The sequence below is a fragment of the Caretta caretta genome, chromosome 10, assembly GCF_965140235.1.
Source record: "Caretta caretta isolate rCarCar2 chromosome 10, rCarCar1.hap1, whole genome shotgun sequence".
NCBI classification, from domain to species: Eukaryota; Metazoa; Chordata; order Testudines; family Cheloniidae; genus Caretta; species Caretta caretta.
Window position 1 is genome coordinate 8592362 of NC_134215.1, and position 13019 is coordinate 8605380.

The following is a 13019-nucleotide window of genomic DNA, read 5'->3' on the forward strand; positions in this document are numbered from 1 at the left end:
CATTTATGCACTAGATTGAATTTTTAAATTCCAGAACAGGGCATAATTACTTAACAATTACACAGTTAAGTAGATGGCCTCTTGCATTAACGGCAAGTTCCTCTAGAAGTTACCACCAGTGCCAAAGGAAGTAAATGATCAGGGCACATGTTGCTAATACTATTCTAATTTCACATAGTGGAATTATGTGCATGACAGTAACAAATGCACATGACAGTAACAAAATATGACAAGGGTCATATGACAAGGGTGAAGTAGTCAGCTGCTCCCCTCTGGAGCCCTCAACTCCAAAGCAGTTTAAGACTTACCTACCACACCAAGAGAGCTTAATCTTACACCCAATGGAGAAGTGTCCATAGTGGAGAAGAACCTGTATGCAAGTTGAGCAGGAAGTACTTGGCACCAACAGGAAATTTAGATTAATTCCCACTGAGCTCTGGAGGAAAATGGCAGGACAGCACTGCAATCTAAGAACAGAGCATCAGTGCTCGAGACAGATCATCATAAAAACTGTCACAACTGGCACCCTTTTACCAAGAAGCAACTGGTGATGCACAGGAAGTCAAATATCCCATTGCTCACCAAAGCCATCCCTTCATCAGATTGCAAGGTCACATGGGCACTGCTGCTGTGTATATATAAAGTGTGAATTGCCATGGCTCCCGTGGCAAGATGTTAGGTCCCCTCCCCACTTGAACCGAACTCAAAAAGGAGCCACTTTAGTAGTAAAGAGCGCAAAAGCATTTGAAATTCTCATCTTTTAATGGGCAATGATAACTTTGGGCTGGTTCTGTGTATACAATTAAACAATATACTTAAAGGTTCCCCCACCCCCCAAAAAAAACTTTCACACCCCCTTTTCTTCCATCAACGTTCCACTGCTGGATTTGGCTCCCACAGCCTCGCATACAGCTCTCAAGTCACTGCAGATCCACATCTTAAGAGTAATGAAGAACTGAAAACCCTTGGTGCACCAGTGATGTGTTATTTTAAAAATAACTCTATTAAACCAAATGCCTTCCCAGTCTCCACTGCTTCTCAGAGGAAAAAAATGTTACTGTGGGAGTCTTAATACACTTGTCTTTGTGGCTTTCTCTTTTCCCTACTGAAGTCATACAACGTAGAGTTCATAGATCTTCTTTACACAGTACACCAGGGCAGCAAGTGCTATTGTGTTATGCAGTCTCTTTCTGTGCAGGTCATCCTTTCTCACCAGCACCACAGGAGTGGAGGAGGTGAGTGTATGCAGGGGCAGGCGGGAAAGTTTATAGGCATCATACTCCACTTGGTACTTGCAGCAGGGGTCGAACTGCCAGGAGATACCGTAGAGGGTGCAGCAGGCCATGCTCAGCACGCCCGCAGGCAGGGAGATGTAATGGGAATAATCTACTGGAAGTACCAGCGGGGTAAAGAGACAAGCGGTGCCTGCTAGGACAGCGGTCTTGTGCAGGCAGTTCCCAACTGTGATCCAGCGAGCAGTCTCGTCACCGATGCGAGTGGGCTCTATCACTATATATTTGTACTGTGCTTCCAGGGCCTGCTCCAGCTCGTACTCAAACTGGTCCTGAGCATTCTCCCCATTGTAGATTTCATGCACAATGTAACACTCCGTGGAGGACAAGATGATCCTGTTAACAGAAAACACAGAATTAAGCTACAGAACACAGAGACAACCCTACCCCTACATTAACCCAGTAATCTTGAAGTTTGAGAGATTGACAACTGAAACCAGGTCAGCACCTCATGGTCACTTGATCACTGCTTCTTCCCTCAACAAAGTAGTACTTTTTCTGATCAAAACTCATTTGAGAGCAGCTGATTGTTCAAGGGAAACTCGGAAAAGCTCTTTCATTTAGGCTTAACTATGCATTTTACATACAAGTGAATTTTACTTTCCTCACTTCGGGGAATTAAGAACTTTTCAAGAAAACAAGATCTTGCGATTGGTTGAATCCTCCTGAAACAGATTCCCCACCTGACTTCTGCCATCAGTGACATCACAGTCAGCTGCTGTGGAGATGGTGTCAACCAGCATTTAATTTGTAATTAAAGAGGTGCTGGGGCTCAAGCAATTTTTTTTATATTCATAACTGATGCAGCAAGCCCAGAGGTGCCAGGGCTATGAACTGCCAAGCCCAGAGTTCTCGGGAATCAACCCTGGCAAAAATTAAGCACTGGTGTCAATGTCACAAAGAGGAGACTGTCAAATGATAGAATGAGCCACCAATAGAAAAAAAAACAAAAACTATGGATACAAAAACAAGTTGTCCCCTCAACGAAGGTGTTGCAAATTTTCAAAGAGACGTGCGTTTTGGCCACCCTCTTTCCTGGCACAGATCAGAACAACCTATGCTAATCCCCACATTTCCAGATCCACACCTCAACCATGTTAGTTCTAGAACCAACAGCTATGCAACCTATACTCCAGCTTGCTAGAAGACTGGATAATTTGTGGGATCCAGCCTGTGGTGATAAGGAATGATACAAATGTGTAGCTAGAGGGAGAGGTGATAGCAGAGCATCACTCAGAATTTGTTAACACATTTGGTTCCTTCCTCTTGCAACAGGGGAAAGAGGTGGGTTTTACTGCAACATTGGTTAAATGCTAAGAAACAGCTGCTCGCATTACCCTGGAGCAGTCTCCCTATCCCTGCCACTGGACTGCATTAGGTAAGTTCTGTACACACAGACTGCATGTAAGATCTCCAGCCCTTTGTAAAATAGCTATAGGTAGCCTGGACTAGTTTCCAGCTTCCTGCCCCTCAGCTGCATCTTATCCTTTATCTTGTTACTCTAAAGTCCACAGATACGTTCGCTTATCTGTGCAGTAGCCTCACATCTGCTCTGCGCCCTCAACGCAAAAGCAGAACAGAGCAAATGGTGTTGTCTGTTACACAGGGTGGGTTTTACCTCCTTAAAAGAAACTGATTTCAATATGTTCTCTTAGAGCCCCAGTGTCCCGAGCACATACGCTCCCAAGGATATAGTTATTTGGCAAATTCCTTTAGCAGAGCAAGAGCAACCAGTACACAACTTTGTCCTACTCGCAGCAGACATCGTTCCTGATAGTACTGGGACTCACTTGGTATTAGTGATCTGGCAATGGAGAACTCTGCAACGAGACCAACACTAACCCTTCTTTCTCGCTCCATTAGTACAAAGATATAGTGGGTTCGCACTGGAAATGGCAAAGGAAGAGAGGATACATGTTTGCAAGCTCCTGTTGTACCAGCCATTACCCTTTAAATTCTGTTTTAGTCACACTGTGAAGGGTATTGTGCAGCAGCCACCTGCAATCAAGAATATTGTTAAATTACAGGCTGTTGCCTGAAGTAGCTTGTTTTCAGTGAATGGTGACCAACAATACCAAGCAGCAGTAGCTAAGACTTATCAGCCTCCTTCTTTAGGACAGAATAAGCTGTTTCTGTAAGAGTCTGGTTGGCAAGCAAGGTTTTCCGTGTAAGCTAGACATTGGGCATTCTCTGGTTACATTACATTTGCCTTGAGCATGTCTGCACTTAGAATAGGAGAGTCTGCCAATGCTGCCTAGGACAAGGACTGGTTGGCACATCTCCTATGAGATTCTATTTATTTGGTGATGGAAACAAAACATTTCACTGTGGAGCTTAAGATTTCTTTTCCAAAAAACAAAACAAAACAAATGTTCTCTAGCAGATTAACCCCTTCAGTTTGTCCATTGCTGAGCCCTGGAGCTGCAAACTTTTACTAGAAAACATTTTTGCTAATTTAAAGGGATCATGTCTAGTGAAAGTACAATATTTGCTTTAAAACATATTGAAACATGTATTTGTTTTTCATTTCAGAAAGACATTCCTAAGGTTTAAATGCCAAACAGAATTGGGTTAGCATTACAGCACCAGGAAAAGAATTTGAGCAACCTAGTTTCGCTGCCCAAATAGAGTCAAATGTAGTCATGGCATACAGGGTGAAGTTAAATCTTTTCACCAACTGTTTCCCCCTTGAGTAAGTACTGAAGACGTCTTAAGTGCTCGTGTAGCCAGGACAGAAGAATTTTCAGATCCATTTCAGAATGCATCAGGGATGGCATGATATTTACCAGAGATGGTTTTTACCTGGTAAAAACGTTTTTTAATCACCCCAGAAAAAACGAGTTAGCCACAGTTTAAGGCATTTTCTATTTTAAAAACCGTTTAGTTAATGCACACCACATTACACTTAGTTTTAGTTATATATTCAAATTGTGGTTACACAAGGGAGTAGATTAATCGATTAGGTTTGTACAATTAAAACTGCAGTGGGCAAAATACTAATATATTTAATTAGAATACTGAACATTAGAATGCCTATGCATTTTGGTTTGATATGTTCTCAAGCCAGTTATGCATGTCACGGCTCATTTCTGTTTTTAATACTCTATAAACAAAGTCAAAACCATTGGATTATATGAAAACGACAATAATACCGTTGTAGGCTTGAAGTGTTAAGCAGTCAGAGGTACACAGACTTGCAGACTACCAGGTTCATCTGGCCATGCAGCATTCTGCAGCAGAAGACCTCCTTCGATGTAGTGGACAGACTGAGCCCATTCCTCAGTTTTGAATCTATGTATCCAAAGCTTGAAAAGGATTTGTTCTATGCTTGCTGAACTAGCCGAACACTGATGCAATTATTTCCCCTGGTTTAAACCATATGTATGCCTGTATTTACCAGCGCCCTGTCCTAAACTAATTTTTTTCTGGGAAACTGCGAACCCTGAAAGGCACACTTGAGACATAGGCTTTGTGAAACAGCAAGTGGTTTCACCCAGTTGGTGCGAACACTTGACTTCAATCCAGCTTCAAGGGGAAATGCTGCTGAAAGCCATTTTCAGCAATGGTTCTGCTTCCTAGCTAAAAACAAGGCTCAAGTTTCTTACATCAGAAATGCCATGTCAACCAAGTGAAGTTACGGGAAGTGTTTATGTTGAGAGAACCACCCTACCCACTGTTAAACTTCCTATAATTTTGTTGGTTGCTCAAATTAGGTCTCTGGCAAGTTAAGAGGCAAGGGCCCATTCTCAGATTGGAACACACAAACCCAGCTCAGACCCCAACACTCTCGGGGCATGTCTACACTTACCTCTGGAGCGATCGATCCAGTGGGGGGTTGATTTATCGCATCTAGTGAAGACGCGAAAAATTGACCGCCGAGCGCTCTCCTGTTGACTCCGCTACTTCACCGGAGAGAGAAGCATAGACAGAGTTGACAGGGGAGCGTCAGCAGTCGACTTACCGCAGTGAAGACATCGCAGTAAGTAGATCTAAGTACACCAACTTCAGCTACGTTATTCATGTAGCTGAAGTTGTGTAACTTAGATCAACCCCCCCTCCCCCACGCCAGTGTAGACCAGGCCTCAGGTTTCAAGTGACTTCTTCCCTCCAGAATCCTTCTGGTCCTTGAAGGATCTTTGAATATTCCTCCTCCCCTGCCTTCCTTTCCCCACACTTTCTATACCCTCATAGACCCACTTGGTCAATAGCCTTCCAGTCAAGGAAAATAGGACAGGAACACATTAAACATGGACTGAAATTACGATTGGAAAATAAGTTTATTCAAGCCCTCCTCTCTCTTCAGAAACTTTATGCATTCTTGGGCTCTAGGCTTTTATAGGTGTGAAGTCAAAACATGATGCATGGGAGCAAAAATAAGCTCAATAAAACTGTTCCATATAAAAACAACGAGGAGTCCTTGTGGCACCTCAGAGACTAACAAATTTACTTGGACATAAGCATGGAGTGGAACATACAGTAGGGAGGTATAAATACACAGCATTTGAAAAGATGGGAGTTGCCTTACCAAGTGTGTGTGTGTGTGGGGGGGGGTCAGTGCTAATGAGCCAATGCAACTAAGGTGGAAGTGGGCTATTCTCAACAGTTGACAAGAAGTGTTTGCTGTGTGGTATACTCTTGTGGTTCCAAGCACAGCAGCTGCTGATCCCTTGACCAAATAATCCCTGTTAGAGCAACTTATTCTTCCATCAGACAGTGCTCAAGATGCAATTGTTCATCTTGGCAATTGACTAGATAATCCTAAAAACAAGGGATTGGGGGGGAGAAGAGAGGATATGAACTACTCAAACAGTAGCAGGTATGAGGAGACAGTGGAGTGAGTAGAAATTACATATGGGGCAAATGCAAGGTAAATATTACACTAAAGTTCAGGCAGGTGGGAAGTTAAATTCAGTGTGCGTCATTCCCACATTCGAGGCTGGCTGCAGCAGGTGGAAAGCCTGGGGAAGCCAATCGCACACAAAAGAAGAAAAATCCAAAGAGTGTGTAATGTCCCCCCATAGCAGAACTCTGCCTACAAGACTTACCAGAACTTGTTGACATGCAGAACAAGAAAGGGGTTCTTGCCTCAGAGACCTCAAGTACAAAGACTAACAAAACTGATTTTCCATGACATAGAGCCTTTCATTTGAACAAAACAGCACACACTGAAGCCTGTGAAGTATGCTTTTTGGAACTCACCACCACCCCTGGAAAAAACACAGCCAGGGTTTAAGCATTGTCAGTGCTATGCTTGTATGGACCTAGGTGGGGGTATTGATAACTCAGTTATTCTCAATTTTACTTGGAAGTGCGATAAGTAACTAATGTCAGAGGGAATCCATGTTCAGACAGCATGTAATGATGCCTGACAGCCAAAGGCTGGATGTGCTAGTTATGCTTAAAAGCAGGTGTTAAACTGGAAATGTTAAATGATTTTCTAGAGCCCTTCTTCCAAGAAGGAAGGGCTTTGCCACAGGAAAGTTTTATATTCATTCTGTGGTAGTTGTGTAACTTGTATCTTGAATGCTCTTTGCATATCACTAACGGATGAATCCCATTTCCTGTCATTTTTTTTTTTTTAAGTGTCTCATTCTTGATGCCTGGCTTTTCAGTGTCCTTATAAAAAAAGGCAGAGGAATGCTCTGTTCTGATGGTTCAGTAGATTAAATGGCTTTTGTCACTAGTTTTATAAGTTTCGGAGTAGCAGCCATGTTAGTCTGTATTCGCAAAAAGAAAAGGAGTACTAGTGGCACCTTAGAGACTAACCAATTTATCTGAGCATGAGCTTTCCTGAGCTACAGCTCACTTCATCCAAAAGCTCACGAAACTCTTATGCTCAAATAAATTGGTTAGTCTCTAAGGTGCCACTAGTACTCCCTTAGTTTTATACGGTAATTTACACTGATTTCTGTACTTGCAGGATTACAAACAATGCACCTCAGCAGATGATACAGCAACCACCAGCAAGAGGGGCAAAAATGCCCATGTTAACCACATGGTGAGTTTAAAATTAAATTTGAAATTTATTCCCCTACTAAAAACATCACTGAGTGCACCAAGAACACATTGCAGCTAGCTAGATGCTAGGCACTCACAAAATTTCCCGGTTAGGGTTCCAAAATCTGCCCTCTCTGTCTCCCCTAACAAGTTAAAAAGCCTCTGGTGGCCACCTAAATGTCACAGGATGCTTCTCAAGCTACCCTATGAGCAGTGCTGTCTAGCCTGTTTTCGTGGTCTCCTAGTCACAAACACACGGTCTGTTTCTTTTTCACCACACATACCTTTAATCCCCAGTTTCCAAACTCGGCAGGACATAGCACAGGTATACAGCAGGAGGAGCCTTTCACATCTTGCTCTCTTGCCAGCTCTGCTGAATTTGGGATCCAGGACAATGTCCTGGAAGAACTCTCCCAGCATCCTCCTCCAGCCAGCAGCTGGGAATGGAAAGGAGGTAAGTCTTCTCATCACTGGGGTGCCCCTGGACCTCACTGGTGGAGACCCCCTCCCTGTCCCGTCTATCATATATACTTCTGGCTAGTAGTTTTAAGTTCTGACTGGTTGGTGTCTGGAAAGCATCTCCACTCCTGATCAGAAGTATCCCCAAATTGTGCACAGTTCACGATTCCTTTCTTGCATTTATTGTTCAAGTTTCTGAACCCCTTTTATATACAACGTGTAAGCCCCAGGTTGGCCTTTTGAAATAGCAGATACAATTAGAATCATAGAATATCAGGGTTGGAAGGGACCTCAGGAGGTCATCTAGTCCAACCCCCTGCTCAAAACAGGACCAATCCCCAACTAAATCATCCCAGCCAGGGCTTTGTCAAGCCTGACCTTAAAAATATCTAAGGAAGGAGATTCCACCCCCTCCCTAGGTAACGCATTCCAGTGTTTCACTACCCTCCTAGTGAAAAAGTTTTTCCTAATATCCAACCTAAACCTCCCCCACTGCAACTTGAATCATAAAATATCAGGTTGGAAGGGACCTCAGGAGGTCATCTAATCCAACCCCCTGCTCAAAGCAGGACCAATCCCCAATTTTTGCCCCAGATCCCTAAATGGCCCCCTCAAGGGCTGAACTCACAACCTTGGGTTTAACAGGCCAATGCTCAAACCACTGAGCTATCCCTCCCCTCCGTTGCTCAGGGACAACAGAATACCTGTGGTTCCACCATTCAAAGAGGTTTGACGACTGTAGGTAAACAGTACTAGGCAGAAATTCATGAGAACTGCAAATGCAGAGAGACCTGTTTGGGTGGTGACTGAAAAAGATGGGCTTCCTATTGTGTGATAATGCTTGTGATTTGCAAAACTTGCATCACATGCAACATGCACAAAAGAAATGAGTACACCAGTGCAACTAAGGACTGAAGGCTGGCGTGTGAATGAATTCCAATAGAGCCACATCACAGATGGCCAAAAGCACACAGTGTCTAACATCGTTAGAGTCCCAGCCAAACCTGAATAAGTCAGTACTGCGTGGACAGGCCAGACTCAAGAACATTAATGCACCAATCTTTTATTTCTAGATCTGGGTTCAACTCTGGTTACTTTCAATTATGAAAAATGAGTTGTGGTCTCACCTTAATCCCCAGTGTAAAAATTCCACATCACAAAACCATCATACAATTTGACAAGTTTGTCCATTTCAGCTCAGGAAAGGTCCAGGACTGCAACAACAGGGGTACTCCACATGAGAACTGAGGTATGGCAACAGCGCCGTCCCACATTCTAGCATTCTTAACCCATTACTATCAGTATCTCAGCACAGAGATAGTGTGTTCGACCACAACCTTCAGAGAACAATAATCAATGTGGTCAGAACAAAGAGGAGAAGAAGCAACAGCACAGAGGCAAAGCAAATTTCCATTCAAGGGATGCAACTTAAATGCAATAAGATTATAGCCAAATAAGGAATTCTATATAGTTCTCTTTGGAAAGAGGACTGTGGGGAGGGAGGGGAGAACAGACCAGGGAAAATGAGTCCGAGACCCTCAGAGCTGCACCAGTGATAGAAGACAGTACCCATCACTGAAAACATTGCAATAGCATTAAGGAGACCACACTGAGCAGGAGAAGTGCCACTTTTAGTTTAACAAAAGAATTAGCTAGACTAATGGAAGCAGATCAATCACTGCTCCAAGCAAGCGGATTGCTGGAAATCCAAGCAGTACAGGTAGTGAAAGAAAAGACCTTTAAGACTGCCCAGAAACATAGCTGGGATGACATTAAAGCTGCCTTATTGCATTGTTTATTCTGAGCTGTACAAGTTGGTGAGAACATTTCCCCAGGGAACAAGTGGCATTCTGTTCTGTGCTCTGGTGGTCATCGTGCAGAATTTTAGACAAGAACTCCAAGTGCACTCAGTAGCTGTTCTCCATTATAAATTGCTTTGGGCTACGGATTAGCAATTCCCTTTAGATACTCTGCATAAAGAGTCCCTTTGGAATGAGGGAAAGCAATATTTAGTGGGTTCTCTGTAGTTTGTTTTTCAGTATTTTAACTTTTAACCACCATCATAAAACCAGCCCAGAATCGACAGCTACTATACTGTTACATCCTTAGCCATATGCCCCACGAATAAAGTATAATCTGGTAGTGACCAAAGAGACCTTCCATGTATCAATCAGATCTTTTATGGAAGGATATAGTCTTCATAGTTACAGCTGCCAATCATTTTGCTACATTTGACTAACTTTCCTAACACTGGACAGTATTTTATTCACTAGCTATTCCCTTGACGTTACCCCTCAGCATACACTCCTTTTAGACTAGCTGGCTGACAGCTACAAACTGAGCTACAGAAATACCTTAAAACAGCTCTTTGATGAGAAAACTGGATCAGTGTTCTCAGTCAGTAAGAATTTGTCTTTGAACAAGAATCATATTCATGAACATAAGAAAACTGTATTTGCTATATATAACATATACATGTCATTGTCTGATGATAACTGATCCATCACCATTGCCCTGTACACAAGCCGTGTTCCCAACACCACACAAGATGGGAAAAGACTCTTGAGAGTCTGGCAGTGGATATCTCCAATTCCACAAATGGGAGAACAACATCACTTGGCTAAGAAGATTTACACTAAAAGCAGGTGATCTTACCATACAAAGTTATTTGGAAGGGGAATTGTCTGACACCTAATAAGACTAGCCCTTTACCAGGTTTGTGTTGGGAGGGAGTGTGTAGTAGTGGTTAGAGGTACTCTAGTCACAGATATATTATCTTGCTGTGTCACCTCTGTGCCTATTTTCATGCCCAACCCCCCCCCCCCTCATTTGTAAAAGTTAGGATCATATTTAAACCTCAGAACAGGTCAGTTAGGCAAGTAACTCGTTTGTGTTTGTAAAGATTTCAAAGTATCTCTATACAACATTATCACCACCACCCCACCTAGGGCTGTCAGAGTCTTTAAATTGGGCTGTAGAACAAAGGACAATTTTGCTACTCCATAAAAAGACAGCTGCTTTCAAAGGCTGTTGGTTACACTAGCTAGCACCAGGGTGGGAAGAAGGAAGGAGATGCCAACGGAAGGGACAACAGGATTGAGCCAAAAGTTTTAAGAAAGTAAAGAATTATGCATACAGATTTTAAGGTAGTGCAAAAAGATTTCTCTCTTTCCTGTCTTTAAAGTTAGGCTTCCAAAACTTCTACAGCTACTCCGCACGTAGTTCCACCATGTCCCAGTTGCTCATCCATCCTGACAGAGGCAGAAACAAAGCTGGTGACCAAACATGCATTTTAGAAAGCTCTTTGTGAGTGCAGACACTACAAAAGCCAACAGCAGCAACCGCCACCAGAGCAGCCAGGCCAATTATACACCCTTCCCTCCCCCTAAAATTACTCTGCAGCCTCCAAATCCAGGGAGAACAGTAGTAAAATCCTAACGACACAACCCACTCAACCAGCATTAAGCCCTCTCCAAAGGGAGGTCACTCTGAAGGTCTTCTGTTGCCTCCACAGCCTTTCAACAGATTTTTAAGGCACGTCCTAGTCTCCAGAATGCTCCTACCACTGAGCAGGGTCACGAGGCATCATTCAGCCTAAGGGTTAAAGCTGCCTTTGGTAACGTGCAGTAACGTGCACTGACCTTCCCCCTAACGCTGCCTCTCCTTCCCTTTCCCTCCCCCGCCCCGTGCTCCTCACTCCCGTGGAAACTCGCCCCCAGCCAAGGCACTCCAGCTGGAGCCAGCTGCAGACCGTGCCTCCCTCGCCGCAGCTGGACTCTGCCCTGGATTTACCCGCAGGCTCGGGACTACCGCAGCTCTGTCCTGAGCTCACGCTGGCAGATGGTGGCTTGAATTCCTCCCATCACTGCCCTGTTCTCCCCCCCCCCAGCCCCACACCCCCCCTCACTGTCCCCTCCCCCACCCGTTCTTCCCCTCTCCTCCCTCCCCAGCCCCGCACCCCCCTCACTCCACCAGCTTCCCGCTCACGGTCTCCTTCTCCCCTCCCCCCACTGGTCTCCCCCTTCTCCCCGACCTGCACCCCCTCACTCCACCGGCCTCCCATCACGGTCCCCTTCTCCCCTCCCCCCACTAGTCTCCCCCTTCCCCCCGTTCTCCCCTTTTCTCGTCCCCCCCACACTGTGCCCTCCCCCCATGACCTGCAGCCCCTCACTCCACCGGCCTCCCCCTTCCCCCCCCGACCTGCACCCCTCGCGAGCCCAGCCTCCCCATCTGTGCCGTGCCCCCCGCCCCGTCCCATCCCGCCCTCGGGGAGGGGGCCCAGCCTCCGCCCAGCCCGGATCAAGCAGGATCCCGGGTCCACTCCCCATCGCCCCTGCTCAGGGCCCTCTGGCGGCGCCCCGGAGTCCCGCCCTGCCCGCTGCCCGCTCGGCCAGGCCTCACCTCTCCCTACCGCCACCGCCGCTGCTGCCGGGGCCAGCGCGCCTCCTTCCCCACGCCGCCATCTTGGAGACTCTCGGCTCGAGTCGCAAATGTCTCTCCGCCAAGGGGGCCCGGGCCCGCGCCCGAGCCTGCCGGGAAATGGAGTCCAGGCCGCGGGGCTGGCACCGCTGCGGGAGCGCGCCCTCCGCTGGAGCGGCCTACGACCCCCACCAGGCCCTGCGCCGCGCTGGGGCCCATGGGACATGTAGTCCTGCGGGCCGCAAGGCGGGGACGCTTCCCAGCTGGGGACGCGCCGGGCGGCGCTAGAGAGGCCCAGGCCCTGAGCTCAATCCCGTGGCCTCCCCCTAGCCTGCTTGTCTCCGCAGGGAAATACCCAGGGGAGTGGTTGGGGAAGTGGACTACAACTCCCACAAAGCACCGGGGCAGCCTCGTGGGAGCGGGCCACGTGGGGCTCCAAGTGGGGTCGGGAATGTGCTCTCAGCGTTGGGGGCAGGGGCCGAGCCCCTATAAAAGCCTCCTCCGCGGGCTTCCCTCCCCCACTTCTGTAGGCTTGTGAGCCGGCTGCCCCAAAGCCCAGGCTAAGGTCAGGGAGAGGCTACCCTGTGGGATACTGCTCTGGCCTCAAACAGGCCTGACCCCACCCAACCCCAAGGGCAGGGTCCAGCTCTGGGTGGAGCAGTGGGGACAGGCTGACCTGGCAGAGGGGCTGGGTAGGGCCCGACAGAGACTCCTGACTGCAGCCCCAGCACGGTACCCTCCATGTCCTGCTAGGAAGGAGCAGGAGGGGACAGCAGTGTAATAATACATGCTGTAGATTACGAGCCCCCAAGTAACCTGAACATCGCACAGCTGCAGTGCAGGTGCTAGATT

The 13019-nt window shown here is 46.4% G+C and overlaps 1 protein-coding gene across 1 annotated transcript; it reads right to left on the reverse strand.

The window, feature by feature from the left end:
- Window positions 1–743: 743 nt before the first annotated feature.
- On the reverse strand, window positions 744–12345 carry TMEM11 (transmembrane protein 11). The gene is made up of 2 exons (XM_048866755.2): window positions 12150–12345; window positions 744–1628 (listed from the first exon to the last, which is right to left on the reverse strand). Exons 1-2 carry the CDS (start codon window positions 12209–12211, stop codon window positions 1112–1114), a joined length of 579 nt encoding a protein of 192 aa, XP_048722712.1. The 5' UTR covers window positions 12212–12345; the 3' UTR covers window positions 744–1111.
- Between the last annotated feature and the right edge of the window lie 674 nt (window positions 12346–13019).